Below are 20,895 nucleotides of genomic sequence, written 5' to 3'. Positions count from 1 at the left end.
TTCTCCATGTTATACTTCCTTATATTGGCCACCTTGCGCTTATTGATTAGCTGTGATATCTCGGCCAATTCGATGTGGTCTGTTGGATTGGAAGCTTTGATATTCTGGCGTTCCTTAATCAAATCTTTCGTCTCCTTAGACAGCTTGCCGGTATTCTCTCTAACTATCCTACCGCCTACTTCTACCGCACACTCCGTAATGAAGTCTCTGAAATTATTGTTCATTGCTTCTAGGGTAATGCCGCCATCCTCGGTTAGAGCCGAATATCTATTCTGTAGCGAGATCCTCAATTCTTCTGCCCTCCCCCTCACCGCTAATTCGTTGATGGGTTTCTTTCTTACTAATATGTAGCGTTCCTTCTTCAGATCTAGGCTGATTCGGGACCTCACCATCCTGTGGTCACTGCATCGCACTTTCCCAATTACCTATACATCTTGCACAATGGCGGGGGTTGAACACATTATGAAGTCAATTTCATTTTTAGTCTCCCCGCTAGGGCTTTTCCATGTCGATTTCCGGTTCTTGCGTTTGCTGAAGAAGGTATTCATGATTCGTAAGTTATTGCGCTCTGCAAACTCAACTAGTAACTCCCCCCTGCTATTCCTGGAACCAATGCCATAGTCACCTACTGCCTGGTCCCCTGCCTGCTTTTTCCCTACCTTGGCATTGGAGTCGCCTATCAGTACAATATACTGCGCCTTTACTTTTCGCGTTGCCGATTCTACATCTTCGTAGAAGCTTTCAACTGCCTTGTCATCATAACTACATGTAGGTGCATAGGACTGTACAACCTTCAGTTTATGCCGCTTATTAAGCATAATTACGATGACTGCCACCCTCTCATTAATACTATAGAATTCATCTATATTACGCTATATATGCTTATTGACAAGGAAACCTACTCCTAGTTGCCGCCTTTCTGGCAAGCCTCGATAACACAGTATATGCCATCCTTCAGTACGGTATGTGCCTCATTCGGCCTCCTAACTCACTAAGCCCTATGACATCCCATGTCATACCTTCTAATTCCTCTAACAGTACTGCTAAGCTAGCTTCACTAGCTAGGGTTCTAACGTTAAACGTTGTCAGGGTCAGATTCCAATGGCGGCCTGTCCAGCGGAGCCAGAAGTTCTTATCACCCCCTGCTGCATCACAGGTCTGACTGCCGCCGTGGTCAGTTGTTCCGCAGCCGCTGGTGACTGAGGGCCGGGGTTTTATGGAGCTTATCCTGAGAGGTCATGGCCAATTACTGCACCAGGGTGACCAACTCCTGTTCTGGTGAGGGAGTGCGTTGCCGGAGGCGTTCACCGGCATCAGGTCGCACCCCAAACCTTTTTATGCAATTCCATCGACACGCGGATTCTTTTTTTTTTTTTTTAAATCCGGTAGAAAATTGCGCGGCACCGAGATTTCAACCCCGGTCCTCTTGCATGCGAGGCGGATGTTCTACCGCTACGCCACCGCTGCCACTACTAGATTTCGTAGTGGCAACAAAACCACAAAAAAACCACAACAACCACTAAAAGCTAATATCTAAACTAGACCAGATACAGAGGCGGACCTTACGCTTCATTTTCTCTCTAAACAGAAGGTCGAATTCCATAACCCGCCTTTATAGATTTCGTATAAAGGCGGGTTATGGAATTCAACCTTCGGTTTAGAGAGAAAATGAAGCGTAAGGCCCGTCTCTGTATCTGGTCTAGTTTAGATATTAGCTTTTTGTGGTATGGGTCCCATATTTCCCATGCATACTCAAGTAAGGATCGTACAAGCATCTTATACGCTGTCAGTTTCGTGTCTGTGGAAGCCTGGTTTAGGACGCGTCTGAGGTAGACTAGTCTTTTGCTCGTCTTCCGGACAACGTTATCGATATGTTTTGTCTAGCTGAGTTTCGAAGTATTTTTTCACACAGAGATATTTATATTCATTTGCACGAGAAAAGGGCCTACCTTGCAAAATGTACACATAGTGAAGCGGCTCAGCCTTGTGAGTCTGCATGCTGTCTGCTGCACGCTGTCTGCTGTCTGAGTCTGCTGCACGCTTGTGAGTCTGCATGACATGCATGCTGTCTTTTGTGGGTTTAAGGTCATCTGCCATTCTGTACACCAGTTCTCTAATTGAAAAAAAAAATTATTTAGCCGGACTTGGTCACTAGCGGATTTGATTTCACTATAAATAATGCAGTCGTCTCTGAATAGCCTTAATTCTAATGCCTAATCTTGAATCAGGTTATTAATATACATCAGAAATAAAAGCGGTCCAAGAACTGACCCCTGTGGCACCGCATAAACCTGAATTGTTGTCTCCAATGCCAACATAACTTTTGCGATTCAGCAGGATACGTTGTTGGGCGAGTTGGTTCATAACGATGGGAACGAGCCTGCGCAAAAAAAAAAAAAAAAAAAGAATATTACGAGAGTAGAGGAGACAGGACGGAACGAGCGTTGAGTGCGATTGCTGAGAACTGAACTAAGCTGTTATTGCCAGGAATAGCTTCTAACTTAATTACAAGTTTTCTGTGATTAATCTTATCAAAATCTTTCTTAAGTCTAAAACCAAAACATCCATCTGACCCCTGGTATCATTTACTTTGCAAAGATCATGCACACATTCCATTAGTTGCGTCACCGTTGATAAGCCCTCCTGGAACCCGTGTTGATACTCACTAAGATAAATAGTGTGATTTAGATGCTTCCGAATATGTTTGGATATAATATGCTCTAAAATTTTGCACCATACTGACGTTAGTGCAATTGGTCTAAGGTTAGTGTCTCCGTCCTTAAAAGCTGGTGTGACTTTACTGATTTTCCAGCCATCCGGAAGCGCACCGTACGATTTGTTAAAGATACGAAGAGATATCTAGCCGTCCATTCGGAGTACCTCCTTGAAAATAAATTTGGTATTCGATCCGGACCTGCAGCCTTCCAAGTGTTTAACTTTAGCAGAGAGCCACTATTTCCTCATATGGCAATGGCAGCTCGCCTAGTTCCGGTAGATTATTGTGCCGCATGAACTGTGTAAGCTTGCCGTCATCCAAAGTAAAAACATTTGCAAAAAAAGGTGTTAAAAGCCTCCGCCATTTCAACCTCATCTTCTGTTACACCCCGCGGTGTGTTTTTTTTTATTTTGATTGGAGTCTTTGTTGCCGACAAGTGTCTCCAAAACTTGTGGGGAGATTTACGAAGATATTTACTCATCGTGATGTTATAAAACCTATCTTTTCAGTGCTTAACCAATGATTTCAGCCTTTTACTTAGTGTCAGGAAGTCATCGGGTAACATTCGGTTCACAGAGCGCTTAGCTTTACGTCTTGATGCTTTTCACACGGGGACCTCCTCAAGCTGATCCATTTCCAGGCCTTCAGTTTAGGATACCACCAAAGCGGCAGTCCATCCCTCACTACTTTCTTCAACCCCCTTGAGGAGAAAACTGGTGTCGTCCCTAAGCCCCTTCGTCATTCTTTGTCAACCCTCTGTATCCGCAACAACTTTATCTACGATAACTTCAGGGTGATCAAGACACAGTATCTCCTTGGTCCTGCAAACTTCCGTGATGAGGTTCAAGCCTACCACAATAAATCATCTTCAGGACTTGCAGGAATATGTTTTGTACCTTATCCTGAATTCAAAATAAAATACCTATACCGTCCTCATTTTCCTCCGGCGTAATGCGCTATGCATGTTCTTGCCGTGACTGACAGCGTCATAGAACGTCTTCTCTACAGCAATGTGATTTCTTGAAAACCATCTAGGTTCCACCAAAATATTTCCAGTTTACAGCGGCTATTGCCTCCTTCGACGACACGTAATAAGTGGATTTTTTGAGGTCACTGTTCACATCACTGTCCGAAACAGCCGCTCTGCCAAGTGGCACAGCTGTTGAGGTGACACCATATTTCATACAACAGATTGTTCTAAGCCTTGATGCCCGTGAAGTTCCTATCCCTGATCGAGAGGCAGCGTTCATGCCAGTTCAAATGCAGCACATTTTGCATTTTAGTCGTAGCAATCATCGTCGAGCAAAAACTTATCAACCTCTGACGAACTGTGCTTGCGGATACAATATTCATGTATGTTGACGGGGAGCACAAACGATACTACAGAACATTCGCCTACTGCATCGCCGCTCCGAAGCAACAAGCACAGGACCTTTCTTTGTTCTATATGGCTGGGAAATCACACCCACGCTCGATATCATGCTGCTTTAAGTTCAACCATTCTGTCTCTCACGGGGCCCCTTTCGTGACACACGCGAAGAATGCGTGGCAACTTTCTCGCGTTCGCACAATAATAGCCAGCGTTATGATGACGAGCGCAACAACATTCGTCGTCGCCATACAGAATACACAGCCGACGACCTCGTCTGGGTCTGGACTCCAGTACGCCTATGAGAACTGAGCGAAAAGATCTCCTCGCGAAGATACCTCAGCCACTAACGAGTCGTGCGCCGCGTGGGGGCTATAATGTGGTTCCCAATAGGACACGACCATCGTGTACACGGCCACTCTCTGAAGTCGTCCATGCAGTCCGCCTCTAGCGAGACTGGACACGGGACAGGACCCCTCACGCGTTGCCTCTTCTTTAACGGGCTATTGGTCGTGCTTGACTGCTGCTCGACGCATCGAGCCGACTCTTTCTCCCACAGGGAGAGTGATGTCCCATGTAAGCATCGAAGGTCACGCACAGGCATGCACCTATGACGACGAAGACACTTGCTCTCGCTCGAGTTTCTCTCAGTGGAAGAGGCGTCGCCTCCTGTGTTATCGCTCTGGCCTCGCCTTCAAAAGGCCGATGGCGACGTTCCTGATGTCGCCACAATGTTTGATGGCCAAAGGTGGCGATACAAAGAAAGGTATTACAGAAATTGGTGCAGTCCACATGAAAAAAAAAGTTACGACAAATGTCACCATGCCGCACAGGTTTTTGTGGACGTAAATTTTATCTTATATGTCACAAATGAAAGCATTACACGAGCGACTATAGTTATAAAAAAATTGCATTGCACAAGAGGGGAAAAATTTTGCCTTTTGAAATTTAAAGCCGTGCAGCACGAAACACCACTACTTGTTGGAAGTATATATTGTTGTGAAACTTGTTTCAAGCGCTGTATGGTAAGTAATGCCGAGCATTTGGCCAGTGTACGGCCCCCGCCAATAGCATACAGGTCAAGTGGTTTCTTTCTGAGCTTTTTAATGGGGCCCTCCTGCACACGTGACAGCCCAAAGCTTTAGAGGGCTAAGGACGCGTGGTCATTCCACTTTCGAGAGATTACGGCCACTGACGACGCAAAACAAGGCATGCCGCAGGACTCAGAATCAGCAGAGTGGAGAGTTGGGCCAGTTGGCACCTATTGGTAAGGATTAAAACCAGCGGAAAGACGCAGACAAGGAGAGTAGCACACAACACAACACTGGACTGACAACTGAGTTTATTGCTAAGAAACTGACATTCATATATACCCTTCACCGAAGAAGCTACACATGCGAACGTGGCAAGAGAAATAATAATAAAAATTATAATCAAGGGGAAAATTACCTTATCAGCTTGCTATCTATGTTTGCTGTAAAGAGCTTAGGAACTGAAATTCTTTATCATAAAAGTAGGAGAAGTTTCGCTAATAAAAGTCTCATCGTTTTAATATTGTGAAAAGCCTCCAGGATTTCACGTTGGCTCTTTGTTTCACCCCGCCCCAGGATGACTGTTTCCTTAAGCAGCGGCCTGCATTTATGCTTCCAGCAGTGGTTTGGCAAACTGGCCCGTTCATCGGAAAGTACGGATCTTTCATCCTCACGAAGTCGGGAACTTAAGCACCGACATATTCCCGCATGATAATGGAATCAATAAACAACTTGAGTTGCACAGGGTACAAACTTCGTCTCGTGTGGTTCACCATGCACTGTTACTTTGCCTTATTGCTAATTCTCCTGCACAAACTAGCCAATTTACGTGGAGCGGAAAAAGCCACTTGCACAACTTGACGATTGGCGACCTTTTTTGCATGAAAGATCCGTACTTTCCAACGAACGGGCCAACTTGCCGAAACACTGCCGGAAGCATCCCTGCAGGCCGCTGCTTAAGGAAACAGTCATCCTGGGGCGGGGTAAAACAAAGAGCCTACGCGAAATCCTGGAGGCTCTTCACATTATTAAAAATGATGAAACTTTTGTTAGCGAAACTTATGTTACCTTACCTCGCCGGGATGGCGCAGTGGTTACGGCGCTCAGCTACTGTTCCCAAGGACGCGGGATCGAGTCCCGGCCTCGGCGGCCGCTTTTCCCTGGAGGCGAAAAGCAAGGCGCCCGTTAAAGAACCCCAGGTGGTCGAAATTTCCGGAGTCCTCCACTACGGCGTATCTCATAGTCTGAGTTGCTTTGGAACGTTAAAACCCACAAACCAAAATTTCTCTTACTTTTGTACTATAACGAATTTCAGTTCCTTAGCTCTTTACAGCGGACATAGATAGCGTGCTGATAAGGTAATTTTCCCCGTGATTATCATTTTTATTAGTTCTCTTGCCACATGCGCATGTGTTGCTTCTTTTCGGAAGGGTATATATGAATGTGTTTCTTAGCAATAAACTCAGTTGCCAGTCCAGCGTTGTGTTGTGTGCTTCTCTCCTTGTCTGCGTCTTTCCGCTGGTTTTAATCCTTACTCAGAATCAAACGCCTTGGGATGCGACTTTTCCCGGGGACTGTATACTTGCGACATATGGCGACGTTGCCAAAAGGAAGTGTAGGACCGTCGACCCAAGGTTGTCAGAAACGACTGCGACGTTTATTTTTCGTGCGGAAACTTTGCTCATCTCAACAGATTAAGAGGGGGGCATTAAGGAATTGTAGCACCGCACTACGACACGACAAAGTTAACAGCTTCCGTCCGCGGCCGCCCTGCGGATCGTCGCTCGCGTACATGCATATGCCACTAGCTCATACTCATTAATCCGTTAATTTCTGTCTTTATTAACTCACAATTACAGTCGTCGTAAAGTCGTAACGATGTGAGAAACAAACTGATATTACGCCCCGCCTGCGCCATCTGAGGCCTATCTCGGAATGCAAGGGTCCTGAAAGGTGTAGAATCTGTATTGAGAGGCTCATCTGAGGATATCCTGCCTAATCGGCCATGCCACGTTGTCGCGTAAATTCGCACAACACAAGACCACTGGGTTAGATGCCAGCTGCCACCTCCAACTGTCATGTCCGTGATTTTTTCATCACAACGCCCACGCCGGATCTTTTGGAAAGCGGAGCATGTAACTCAAACTCGTTAAAGACATCTGCAAAAAAAAAAGGAAATTAACATGTCTTCCACCGCCATTATCTAGTACCTTCTTCATCTACCTCGCATGTGGGACCTGCTGGTTTCGATCTCCAATGACGCCGACTTTCCCCATCTGATGCTCTGCTTTGCTGGGTTGAAATGCTTCGCAAAAGAGTATTTGGCATCCTCATCATCATTAGACCACTGCCATATTTCTCCAATTAACCCGGTTCTGGCTAGCTGCATCCACTTGCCTCTGTGAACTTAACCTCATCCGCCCACCTAACTTTCTTCCGTCCCCTGCTACGCTTTCCTTCCCTTGGAATCCAGTTTGTTACCCTAAGCGACCATCGGTTGTCCTCTCTTCGCACTACATGTCCTGCCCATGTCCATTTCTTCTTCTTAATTTCCACTAGAATGTCAGTAACCTGAGTTATTTCTCTGACCAACTCTGCACGCTTCCTATCTCTTAATGTTACCCCTACCATTTTTCGTTCCACAGCCCTCTGAGTTGTCCTCAACTTAAGTAGAACCCTCTTGGTTAGCCTCCACGTTTCAGCCCTATAGGTGAGTACAGGTAAGATGCAACTGTTAAATACTTTCCTCTTGAGCGATACCGGTAAGCTGCTAGTCATAATCTGCGAGTGCTTGCCAAATGCGCTCCATCCCAATCTTATTCTTCCTGTTATTTCCTTTTCATGGTCCGGATCTGCGGTTACTACCTGTCCTAAATAGACATATTCGCTTACTACTTCCAGTGCTTCGCTACCTAACGTAAACTGCTGTTCCTTCCCGAGGCTGTTGAACATTACCTTAGTCTTCTGCATATTGCTTTTTCAAGCCTACCTTTCTACTTTTCCTGTCTAGGCCATCAATCATTATTTGCAGTTCACCCCCCGAGTTGCTTAGCAAGGCAATGTCATCAGCAAACCGCAGATTACTGAGGTATTCTCCATCTACCCTTATCCCTAACTGCTCCCATTCAAAGTCTCTGAATACTTCCCCTAAGCAAGCTGTGAATAGTACCGGGGAGATCGTGTCTCCTTGCCTGACACTTTTCTTTACGGGAATGTTTTACGCTGATGTTTTAACTGAGTCAAATGCTTTTTCGTAATCAATGAATGCTATGTATAAGGGCTGGTTATATTCTGAGCATTTTTCTATCACCTAGTTGATGGTATGGATATGATCGATAGTAGAGTAGTTTCCGAAAACCTGCTCGATCCTTTGCTTGATTGCAGTCTAAGGTTGTCCGGATTCTATTCGCGATTAGTTTAGTAAATACCTTATACGTAACGGAGAGTAAACTGATGTTCTTCTGTAATTTTTAAGGTCCTTAGAGTCTCTTTTCTCATGAATGAGGATAATGTTTCCATTCTTCCATGGTTCCGGTACCGTCGATGACACCAGGCACTGCGTATACAGGGTGGACAGTTTTTCTGGCACGATATCCCCCCCCCCCCCCCATCCTTTAACAAATCTGTAGTTATCTGATCCTCTCCAGCTGATTGCCCCCTTTTCACAGTTTCTAATGCTTTCTTGACCTCGTCCTTCGTCACTGGTGGAACGTCTGACTGTTTTTCCCTACCGCCAATCTCATTACGATCCTGACTACTTTGGCTACTGTAGAGATCTGTATAGAACGCCTCGGCTCTTTGACTATCTTGCCCATATTTGTGACGGCGTTGCCGCGTCTTATCCCTTATCGCATAGATCTGGTTTTTGCCTATGCCCAATTTCTTCTTTACAAAGCGGCTTCCCCCGTTCCTTACAGCGTGCTCAATTTTCTCCATGTTAGACTTTCTTATATCGGTGTGGGGTTTTTGAAGGTGGAAGCAGAGTCCAGCCGTCCCGAACGAACACACCCGTTTATTCACACATACACACATATATATAACGAAAACAGGAATGCACCCTGGGTAATAAAGAATTCAAATCGAAAACGAAACTGAATATAACATACTTCCCCCCCCCCCTTATTTTTAGTGATTAGTTGTTAGTAGGTATTAGTAGAAAAACCCCAACACATGCACACTGTACTTATTTACACGCATTTACATATTTTCACATATGTACATGTCAGTCCCAACTAATGGGTCTGGTAATCTTGGAGCCAGGCCGGTGGCCGGCGCTCTCGCTTTGAACGCCGCACTGTCGGCGCTGGTGACAGGCTCGTAGGCTGCTGCTGCAGTACGCCAAGAGACCGAGCCTGCGTCCTGGGGGAAGGCGGCTGGAGCTCAGCAGGCTGCAGTATTCCAGGAGAATGGGGCTCTGCAACCCTGGAAAGCTTGGAGGCATTCCATGTACGGCCATCTCCAAGTCGGAAAGAAGCTGGTCCCCTCCTCTCGATCACCTTTATTGGTGAAGATAAGGCGCAGTCTCGCTTGACCCGAACTGGTGGTTTTCTGATACGGACAAAATCGCCTACGGCTATTTTTGTCTTCTTGACAGCTCTCCTTTTGTCCGTGTAGCATTTGCTGCTCTGCTGTTGACGCCGGATTCTTGGACGGAGTCGCGCCAAATCTTTGGCTGGGTCTTTCGCAAATCCTGGTGCTTAAAAGCCCAGAACATCCAGCCTGGTTAGGGGCATTCTACCATGTAGCAGAACTGCTGGGGCGACCCCTGTGGTAGCGTGCGGAGTACATCGATAAATGGCAAGGTACTCTGTGACTGCTTGCCGGAGTGGTCGTCGTTCGAGGAGTGCAACTTGAAGGAAGTTTTTCAGTGTGCGATTGAATCGCTCTATTTGCCCATTCGCTTGGGGATAGTACGCCGACGAATGCGAAAGACGGATGCCTCTGCTTTGCCGGAAGGTGATGAATTCGTGCGATGTGAACTGAGGTCCATTATCGCAGACTATCTCTTCTGGATAGCATTCACGGGCAAAAACACTTAATAAAAAGTATTTCACGGTGCTTGTTGACACTTCGCTGCAAAAGTGTACTTCTGGCCATTTAGAATGGTAGACAACAAGCGTTATGGCAAATCTGCTGTTGTAAGCTGCATGCGCCAAAGGACCAACAATGTCTAGGCCAAGCTTCTGCCACGGTTGCTCAGGCCATTCAACAGGTTGCAACGGTGCTGGTGATGCTTTGGCGGACTTATCTGCCTTCAGGCAGATGTGGCAGTTTTCTTTTTTTGCCATTTCTATTTGCTGATCCATTCGTGGCCACGCAGTCGCGCCTTCGTGCGCCTTATACCCGGATGTGTCTCGTGCGCGGTGCTGATGATCTGAGCTGTGAGGGAGGATGGAACAACAAGGCGCTCTGCACGCAGTAGCAAGTTGTCAACAACACAGTTCTTCCCGAATAGGGTAGAATGGTGTCGCCTCTTCTGGTATGGACTTCTTTGGCGGCCAGAAATTCAGTACGAATGCCTTGACGGTTTCCAGGCAACTGTTGTCGAGGGCGGCCTGCCTGAACTTCTCCTTTGTCACACAAGCTGGCTCAACGAACGAGACGATTTCTTCCTCCTTAGCAATCTCTGCCTCCGAGGTAGGTGCTTGCAGCCGAGAAAGTGCATCTGCTACAGTGTTTGTGGACCCCTTGCGGTATTCAACAGTGAAATTGTAGCAAAGCAGTCGTGCACTCCAGCGTGCGATTCGGAGTGGGCGTCTTCCATGTACTTGGGACGACAGTAAGGACACCAGTGTTTGGTGGTCCGTTCGAATAGTGACATGGCGACCCCAAAGATATGTGTGCCATCGCTCACACGCCCAAATGCATGCTAGGGCTTCCCGTTCACCGACTGAATATTTCCTCTCCGCAGGCGACAGTGTACGAGATGCGAAAGAGACTGTGCGGAGCTCGTGGCCCCTTTTCTGCCGCAGGACTGCTCCCAGTTCACAGTCGGACGCGTCGGTAGACACAATTACTGGGAGTGATGGATCGAACATCTGGAGGACTATCCTTGAGGATACCATTTCCTTAACCCTCCTGAAACTGCTGTCTGCTTCAGCTGACCAAATGAATGGCTCATTTTTGCGAAGCAAGATTCTCATAGGCTCGACTGCTTTTGCCAAGTGTGGAACAAAGTTGGAGTAATATTCTAAAAGACCCAGGAACGAACGGAGGGCGGCAACATCAGTTGGCACTGGGGTGTTGACTATGGAATCTACCATCTCGATGATGTCAAGGCTCAGTAACCTCTGAAGCTCAAAGCTTCGATACTGACGACCGGAGGGAATATGGCAGACGGCGAAGTTTGGAAGCTACAGGCTGCACGCCTTGCCGCGTCTTGATGCGATAGATGAACCCTTTAGCAAGACCCAACTCGGGACTGAAACGTGAACTGAACTCATCTGCTAAGGCTGGCGGCAGATCTTTGTTGCGGGGCTGCTCGCTTGACGGTGTGGAAACGGAACGAGATGGCGGGTCATTGACAGTCAACAGCGGAGCAACGGACGTGTGCAAGCATTTAAAAGCAGACCCCTCAATGCGAAGATCCAAGGCTTGAATGCCGTCAAGACCGATCAGACAAATTCCTCGGTGACCAACATAAAAGCTTAGTGAAGCTGTGCGGCCTTTAAACTGAACGTCCGCCTGGAAGCAACCTAGCACGGAAATCTGCCGTTGAGAGTAGTCAAAGTGGCATATGCGAAGCAGGCAGGAGTGGAACGCTCTGAAATTATCGACTGTACTCTTGCTCCGACAGAATGGAAACAGACTACCCTGAATCGACAAGAAATGTCAAAGTTACATTCGAGGCTTGCACTTGAATATGAATTCCGCTACGTGCGGAACTTTGCAAAGTCAAAACTTGCTCAGCACTGCTACATGACGAAATATTTTCATGTAACTCAATTTCACGGACTCGGTCTTGCATTTGAGTTCGTTTGCGGTTGCATACTATTTGAAAGTGGCCCTTAAGACCGCAAAATGAGCAAGTCTTTCCATGCGCTGGGCACTGCGGCGCTGATGCGAAGTGGTCCTGCGAGCCGCATCAGAAGCAATGTGTTGAACCGGAGCAGCTACTCCGTTCTCGGTTCGCTCAGGGGGCGGTTCCACTGCGGCACTTGTGAGCCGCACCCGCCCCTCGTTAACCTCTGCTGAAAGGAAGCTGCTGGATGCGCATTTCTTTTTTTCGAAAGATTCGAGGATAGTGTACGACGCTGCCGCATTGAAATTGCCTCGACTGAAGCAGAAAGCTCCTTCAGTTCTTCCGCTGCTTGCTCAAACTGAAGTGCAATTCGAACTCAATTATCGACTGAATTATCGAACGACAGTGTGGAACCCTCGAGCAGTAACCGCTCACGTACGCGGTTGGAAGCTACGCCAGCAACGAATTGGTCCCGCAGAGCATCATCGTGCGAAGCAAACGAACAATGTACGGCTAGCTCCCGTAGAGCGACAACAAAGTCATGAACGGACTCGCCTGTGTTTGGCTGCGGCGGTGAAAACGATGGCGCTCAACGATAACGTTGCACGACGTCGAAAACTGCTGCCGTAGAGCGGCGAGCGCAGAGTCATATTCGTCAGGAGCGGCAGACTTGTCATGGGCGAGAGCTGCGGCACTTGGCGCTGACGGTGCTGCCGTGGCGCTGGTCCCTGCATGTAACGTCTGATAAACACGCTGGCCCTCCACCCCCAAACATTGCAAAAGAATAGCCTTACGCTGCTCTGGCTTGAATGCGGCGGCTCCGAATGCCACCAAGTACAAGTTGAACATAGCCTCCCATTGCTCCCATGGCAATGACAGACGGCCGGGCGTCGGAAGGAAGAACGGTGGCGGAGCAAGCCCGGTGAAGTTCATGGCGGCGGTTCCGGACGGTGCGGCGTGGTTGGGGTAGGCAGGGGTAGCATCACAGCATCCTCGTCGCCAATGCGGTGTTTTCGAAGGTGGCAGCAGAGTCCAGCCATCTCGAACGAACACACCCGTTTATTCACACATACACACACACACACACACACACACACACACACACACACACACACACACACACACACACACACACACACACACACACACACACATATATATATATATATAACGAAAACAGAAACGCCCCCTGGGGAATAAAGCGAATAAAGAATTCAAATCGAAAACGAAACTGAATATACAAATCGGCCACCTTGTGCTTGTTGCTTAGCTTTGATACCTCGGTCAATTCTATTTGGTCTGTTGGATTGGAAGCTTTCATACTCTGGTGTTTCTTAATCAAATCTTTCTTCTCCTGAGACAGCTTACCGGTATCCTCTCTAACTATCATACCGCCTACTTCTAAAGCGAACTCAGTAATGATATCTCTGAAATTATTGTTCATTGCTTCTAGGGATAATGTCGCCATCCTCGGTTACGGAGAGCTGAATATCTATTCTGCAGCAAGATCCTGAACTGTTCTGCCCTTCCCCTCACCGCTAATTCGTTGATGGGTTTCTTTCTTACTAATCTGTTGCGTTACTTCTTCAGATTTAGGCTAAATCGGGACCTCACCATCCTGTGGTCACTGCATCGCACTTTCCCGATTTCCTCTACATCTTGCATAATGGCGGGGGTTGAACACAGTAGGAAGTTAATTTTATTTTTAGTCTCCCCGTTAGGACTTTTCCATGTCAATTTTCGGTTCTTCCGTTTGCTGAAGAAGGCATTCATGATTCCTAGGTTATTGCGCTCTCCAAACTCAACTAGTAACTCCCCCCTGCTATTCCTAGAACTAATGCCTGGTCTCCTGCCTGCTTTTTCCCTACCTTGGCATTGACGTCGCCCATTAATACAGTATACTGCGTGTTTACTTTTCGCATTGCTGATTCTACATCTTCGTAGCTTTCAACTGCCTGGTCATCATAACTACATGTAGTTGCATAGGCCTGTACTACCTTCAATTTATACCCCTTATTAGGTCTAATTACGATGCCTGCCACCCTCTATAGAATTCATCTATATTACGCGCTATATATTTATTGACAAGGAAACCTACTCCTATTCTCGCCTCTCCGGTAAACCTCGATAACACAGTAGATGCCCATCCTTCAGTTCAGTATATGCCTCATTGGGCCTCCTAGCCTCACTAAGCCCTATGACATCCCATTTCATACCCTCTAGTTCCTCTAACAGCACTGCTAAACTAGCTTCACTAGCTAGGGTTCTAGCGTTAAACGTTGCAAGGGTCAGTTTCCAATGGCGGCTTGTCCAGCGGAGCCAGGAATTCTTAGCACCCCCTGCTGCGTGACAGGTCTAACCGCCGCCGTGGTCAGTTGTTCCGCAGCCGCTGGTGACCGAGAGCCGAAGTTTTATGGAACTAATCATGAGAGGTTGCGGCCAATTACTGCACCAGGATGGCCAACTCCTCCTCTGGTGAGGGAGTGCGTTGCCGGAGGCGTTCACCGGCATCAGGTAGCACCACAAATCTGTTTATGCAATTCCTTCGACACGCGGATTTTCTTTTTTTTCTCTGGAGGAGAATAGCGCTGCACCGAGATTTGAGCCCCGGTCCTCTTGCATGCGAGGCGGATGTTCTGCCGCTAAGCCAGAGCTGCACCCGTATTTGGCATACCTACTTCTTTTTGATGTCTTGAGTATATTTGTGTTAAAGCGCGTGGTTGTACATTCCACACACTGTTCTTCCCGCAGGTCTGGATTGAGATGGAGAAGTCAGGCGATGACCTGGTGATGAACTTCCCCATTACCATCGGAACGTGTCCCTTCAGGATTCCGAACTCCAAGCAGGAGCCCAACATCGACTATGGTAAGCCGTGGCGGATTCCTAGAAGTTTCGAAAACGCCTCGAGGGAGAAGGAAGCAAAAACGTATGCGGCAGTGTATACATCGGTCAGACGGGCTGCTGTTTGAACGAGCGCTTAAAGGAACTCGAGCTTTTGTTGAAATTAGGAACGAATCCAATATACCCCTGCACTGTGGCGCACGCCCAGATGTACACGCGCTAAGCCATGCCTGCCTTTGCTGGCAGATACAAATGTACTCACCTATTGGTCTGAAACGTAAAGGCTAACGAAGAGTGTTCTACCTAAGTTGAGGACAACGCAGAGGGCTATGGAATGAAAAATGGTAGGTTTACCATTAAGAGAAAGGAAGCGTGCATAGTGTGTCAGAGAAATAAGTAAAGTTACTGATATTCTAGTAGAAATCAAGATGAAATGGGCAGAAATGGGAAGATATATATATATATATATATATATATATATATATATATATATATATATATATATATATTGTGGAAGAAGGCTAGGTCAAGACGGCGAGGTCGTGGCGGCAAGGACAGCGAAGCCTTGTCCAGCGTTTTAATCCGGTCACCAACCCAGGCACGCGCCAGAGCCGGCGCCGCGGGACGATGATGATGGTATGTACAAATGAAAGAAGATGATGATGGCATGTACAAATGAAAGAAGGTCCACAGAAGGCTCACACAATCTGCCCGGGGGGTCGGAAGCGGCCAGCCTGGCCGCTCCTAACTAACCGATGTACCGCGGCGCACAAACGGTTTCAAGCGAGAGACATGGACAATTTCAGTTCCACGGTGGCGTCGATCGGCTGGGGGATCAACAGGCGCGACTTTGTAGTTAACTGGAGAAGTTTGGCTGATGATCTTGTAGGGACCAAGGTAGCGGTGGTGGAATTTGTCACTAAGGCCAGGGGTGCGCAGTGGAGTATAAAGCAGTACTTCGTCACCGGGACGATAAGAGACCACGCGATGCGTAGAATCGTAGCGGCTCTTGCGGTCTTCCTGGCACGCTGCTGTGTTGAGGCGGGCAAGATGACGGCATCTGGCCACACGAGATAAGAACTGGGTAGGTACCGATGTGGAGTAGTCGGGCGTAGAGAAGAAGGAAGCGTCGAGAATTGTAGTGGGAGGACGGCCATAAACGAGGAAAAATGGAGAATAACCGGTAGTCCGTTGTACTGCTGTGTTATAGGCGAAAGTGACGAATGGTAGAATAGTGTCCCAATTTCGATGATCCGGTGTGATATACATGGAGATCATATCCGATAAGGTGCGGTGAAATCGCTCAGTCAGCCCGTTAGTCTGGGGATGGTAGCTCGAGGTTGCCTTGTGAAGGGTGGATGACGCGTAAAGAACTTCGGCAACGACTGTCGATAAGAAGGCCGTCCCGCGGTCACTTAGGAGCACCCGAGGAGCGCCATGACGCAATACAATTGATTGCAAAAAGAAATTTGCTACTTCTTGAGCGGAACCGGTCGGTACAGGTGCTGTCTCAGCATAGCGTGTAAGGTGGTCGACAGCTGTTATAATCCAATGGTTACCCCCCTCGGAGAGAGGTAGGGGACCATATAAATCGATGCCGACTACGTCGAATGGCGTGGCGGCACAGGGAACGGGTTGTAGAAGGCCAGCGGGTGAAGAAGTCGGCCGTTTGCGACGTTGGCATAGAGGGCAGGATGCGACGTATTTGGCAACGCTGGAAGATAGGCCAGGCCAAAAGAATCGTTTTTTCACGCGGTCGTAGGTTTTGTCAATACCAAGGTGACCTGCAGTAGCGTCATCGTGGAGAGCCGCCAGTATTCGTTGACGAAGCACATGCGGCACGACTGGTATCCAGCGAGTTCCATCAGTGCAATACACGAAGCGGAGTAGGATGCCATCTTCGAGCTTGAAATTGCGAAGTTGTCGGCGAAGCCGAGCATTGGGTGGGTCCGAAGCGCCAATAAGGCGATCGATGATGGGACGGCAGTAGGCATCGGCTAATTGCTGTGAGCGGAGAGTGTGTTTGTTCTCTGCGTCGTCAAATGAAACTGTTGTGATATACGTCGGGGAAAGAGATGGTCGGCTGTGGTCATAGGTGGAAATGCATTGGGAAGAAAAACAGCGATTCCGAAAGTGGACAGCGAGAAAGAGCGTCGGCGTCTTGGTGTTGGCGACCCGATTTATAAATGACGTCAAAATCGTATTCTTGCAGGCGTAGAATCCAACGGCCAAGTCGGCCTGTCAAATTTTTGAGCGAAGACAACCAGCAAAGAGCATGGTGATCGGTCACAACTGTGAAGTGCCGACCGTATAGGTAAGGGCGAAACTTTTGGACAGCCCAGACGACGGCAAGGCACTCCTGTTCTGTAATAGTGTAGTTTTTCTCAGCTGGAGTCATAGTCCGACTGGCGAAGGCAATCACTTTCTCACGCGAAGTTGCATCGCGCTGCAGAAGTACAGCGCCAAGACCGATACCACTGGCATCAGTGTGCAGGATGGTTGGAGCGCTGTCACTGAAGTGGCCAAGAACAGGGTCTGATGTGAGGGCGTGCTTCAGGTTATTAAAAGCAGCTTCGCACTGTTCAGTCCACACGAAAGGGCTGCGTGCTTTAAGTAGTTGATGGAGGGGAGCAGCAATACTTGCAAAATGCTTTATAAAACGTCGGAAATAAGACGCCAGGCCGAGAAAACTGCGCAATTGTGTAGTCCGTTGTGGACGAGCAAATTTCAAGACCGCGATAATTTTTTCAGGGTCTGGACGAATGCCGTCATGGCTGACTAGATGTCCCAATATTTTAATTTCCTTCTGTGCAAAGTGGCACTTCTTGGTGTTGAGCTGAAGGCCCGCTGAAGCGAGACACGTGAGGACCTCATTCAGGCGCGTGAGATGGTCGTTAAAAGTTGACGAAAAGATGACAATGTCATCCAAGTAGCATAAACAGGTTCTCCATTTTAGGCCACGAAGCACAGTATCGATCATCATTTCAAATGTCGCTGGTGCGTAACAAAGTCCGAAAGGCATAACATTAAATTCGTAAAGGCCATCGGGAGTTGCGAAAGCGGTTTTTTCTTTATCGTCCTCGTGCATAGGTATTTGCCAATAACCCGAGCGGAGGTCCAAAGTCGAGAAATATTGGGCGCCTTGGAGAGAGTCAAGGGCGTCATCAATTCTTGGCATTCGGTATACATCTTTGCGGGTAATTTTGTTGAGTGCGCGGTAATCAACACAAAAGCGTACCGAGCCGTCCTTTTTTTTAACTAACACTACTGGGGAGGACCATGGACTTGTCGAGGGACGAATAATATTGCGATGGAGCATGTCATTTACATTTTCTTCAATTACCTTTCGTTCAGAGAGGGAAACCCGATAAGGTCGTCGGCGAACGATAGAGTTACCTTCAGTAATGATGCGATGGTGCGCAACACTAGTCCGTCCCAGTGGTGGGGAAGTGGCATCAAAAATGGCTTGGTGTTGTCGAAGCAATGTCAGCAGTTCTTGGCGTTGGTTCGGCGTGAGGTTAGGATTAATAGTCTTTGTGAGAACAGAAAGAGAGACGTCTGTCGAAACACGGTGCTGAGGCTGAGGGGCGGTGAGCACCATCAAGGACAAAGGTTGAACATCCACCTTGCAGGGGAGAAAAGTTCCTTTTCGGAGCACGAGGGATTCACGTGAAGTGTTAGTGGCCGCTACTGTCGCTGAGCCGTTGCAGAACCTCACAAGACTAGACGGGAAGGCGATACCGCGTTCAAGATGACGATAAGATGGTGCGATGAGTACGTCCCCGTCAGCGATGTGGTCAGAAACAACGGTAAGCAGTTTTTCGCACTGAGGAGGCAGAACAGTATCAGCGGCGGTAACGAGGGGATGATGTCGTTCAGAAACTTCAGATGAAAAATCGCTTTCTCTCATATGGATAACACGGTCGCCACAAGAAATTAATGCCGAAGCGGTTGACAAAAAATCCCATCCAAAAATTATCAGATGCGCACATGGAGAGAGCACAGCAAACTGCACATGATGGCGGACGCCGTCAATAACAACTCGTACGGTGCACTTTGCTAAAGGGCGCAAAGGGACGTCATTGGCTCCACGGAGTTCAGGCCCATCATATGGTGTCGTAACTTTTCGCAAACGGTAGCACAAATCAGCGTGAATGACAGAAATTGCAGCCCCTGTATCAATTAATGCTTCTACCGGTAATCCTTCAGCGAAAACAGAAATCACATTATACGGGCGATCTGGAGGACTTTTGGTAAGTTCGCAGACTGCAGTTTGACCTCCGGAAACTGCAACGCTTAGTTTTCCGGATGGCGGACAGGGAGAGTTGTTGCGGGTCTGAGAGGGGAAACTGAGCGGCGGTATGGGGATAGGGACCGACGTCGGGACGCATGGGTTCCACGAGGCTCAGACGAGGATTCTGGAGGTGGAGATGATCTTCGAGGTGGGCTGGACATAGGAGGTCGTCGCTGATAATATGAGGGCACGTCACTTTCGAATGCGTCATAACCACGCCGCTCGTTCTGAATACGGCGACGGCAGAAGCGGGATATATGTCCTCGTATTCCACAGTAGTAGCACACTGGGCGAGAGGGGCGCCAGGGTGCGTAATAGTGTGGCGTAGGCTGAGCCGTCGTCACGGCGTTGATGTGGTTGTAGGGCGATGCCAGTTGGGGCGGCGGAACAAAAGGAGGAGGTGATGCTGCGACGTGCGCGTAAGTCGATGCTTGGCGGGGTGCAGGAGGGTCGGACGGCATAGGTCGCGTGATTGTTGCCAGCTCATCTTTAATGATGTTGCGTAGACCGGCGTCATTAGAAGGTACGGAAGAATGATCGCACCCGTGTCGACAGACAGGCTTGAGGGCTTGGAGCTCCTCCCGGATGATGGCTCGAATTAGTGCCCGTAGGTCCAGGTCAGCATAGGTCGGGCCTGTAGCAATGCTGGGCTGCAATCGGGAGGACTGCAGCTGGTCGATGCGTTGGCAGGTCGCAATAATGGCGTCAACAGTAGAAGGATTCTGGGCAATCAGGGTATTATAAGCCACAGAATTAATTCCTTTTAAGATGTGGTGTACGCGTTCAGGTTCCGGCATGGTGGGACTAACACGCCGGCAGAGTGCAAGTATGGCCTCTATGTAAGACGCGTACGACTCATCGGGACCTTGGAGGCGAGAGGCGAGCTTGTTCTTCGCGACCTCAGTGCGAACTGCTGGGTCGGCGAAATATTGGCGGAACTGCTGCTTGAATGTTGTCCAGTTAGTGGTGTGGGGTTCGCGGTTAATAAACCAGGTTCTGGCGACCTCAATGAGGTAGAAAGAAACGTTCAGAAATTTTAGAGCGTCGTCCCACCGGTTGTAGTTACTGCAGCGTTCATAGGTGTCCAGCCAGTCATCGACGTCTTCGTCGCGACGACCAGCGAACAGCGGCGGGTCGCGTTGTCGTGCGGGCATAGTCGGAGGGGGTGGTGCAGCCGAGGTAGAGGGTCCTGCCGATTCTTGGGTGCTCTCGGTAGACATAACGATGGTGGCAGGCAGTAAACAGCGACCGGAACGTAGCTCCAGCGAGAGGCAGGGCACAAAACAGCAAGGGGATCAATTCTCACCTCCACCACTTGTGGAAGAAGGCTAGGTCAAGACGGCGAGGTCGTGGCGGCAAGGACAGCGAAGCCTTGTCCAGCGTTTTAATCTATTGTGAGCCTTCTGTGGACCTTCTTTTATTTGTACATGCCATCATCATCTTCTTTCATTTGTACATACCATCATCATCGTCCCGCGGCGCCGGCTCTGGCGCGTGCCTGGGTTGGTGACCGGATTAAAACGCTGGACAAGGCTTCGCTGTCCTTGCCGCCACGACCTCGCCGTCTTGACCTAGCCTTCTTCCACAAGTGGTGGAGGTGAGAATTGATCCCCTTGCTGTTTTGCGCCCTGCCTCTCGCTGGAGCTACGTTCCGGTCGCTGTTTACCGCCTGCCACCATCGT

At 48.5% G+C, this 20,895-nt stretch overlaps 1 protein-coding gene and 1 pseudogene across 1 annotated transcript in view; one reads left to right on the top strand and one right to left on the bottom strand.

The window, feature by feature from the left end:
• LOC146180470 (arrestin domain-containing protein 3-like) overlaps positions 1-20,895 on the top strand; it is a 169,595-nt gene that overhangs the window by 128,766 nt on the left and 19,934 nt on the right. The window contains exon 6 of the mRNA XM_084577792.1: positions 14,829-14,943. Within this exon, the coding sequence (XP_084433918.1) occupies positions 14,829-14,943 (115 nt within the window). The remainder of the gene's footprint in view (positions 1-14,828; positions 14,944-20,895) is intronic.
• Positions 9,349-13,010, bottom strand: LOC146180471 (uncharacterized; annotated as a pseudogene).

Source organism: Amblyomma maculatum, chromosome 8, assembly GCF_055883805.1.
Source record: "Amblyomma maculatum isolate TAMU_Amacu chromosome 8, ASM5588380v1, whole genome shotgun sequence".
Classification (NCBI taxonomy): domain Eukaryota; kingdom Metazoa; phylum Arthropoda; class Arachnida; order Ixodida; family Ixodidae; genus Amblyomma; species Amblyomma maculatum.
This window is presented reverse-complemented; position numbering and strand designations above follow the sequence as displayed.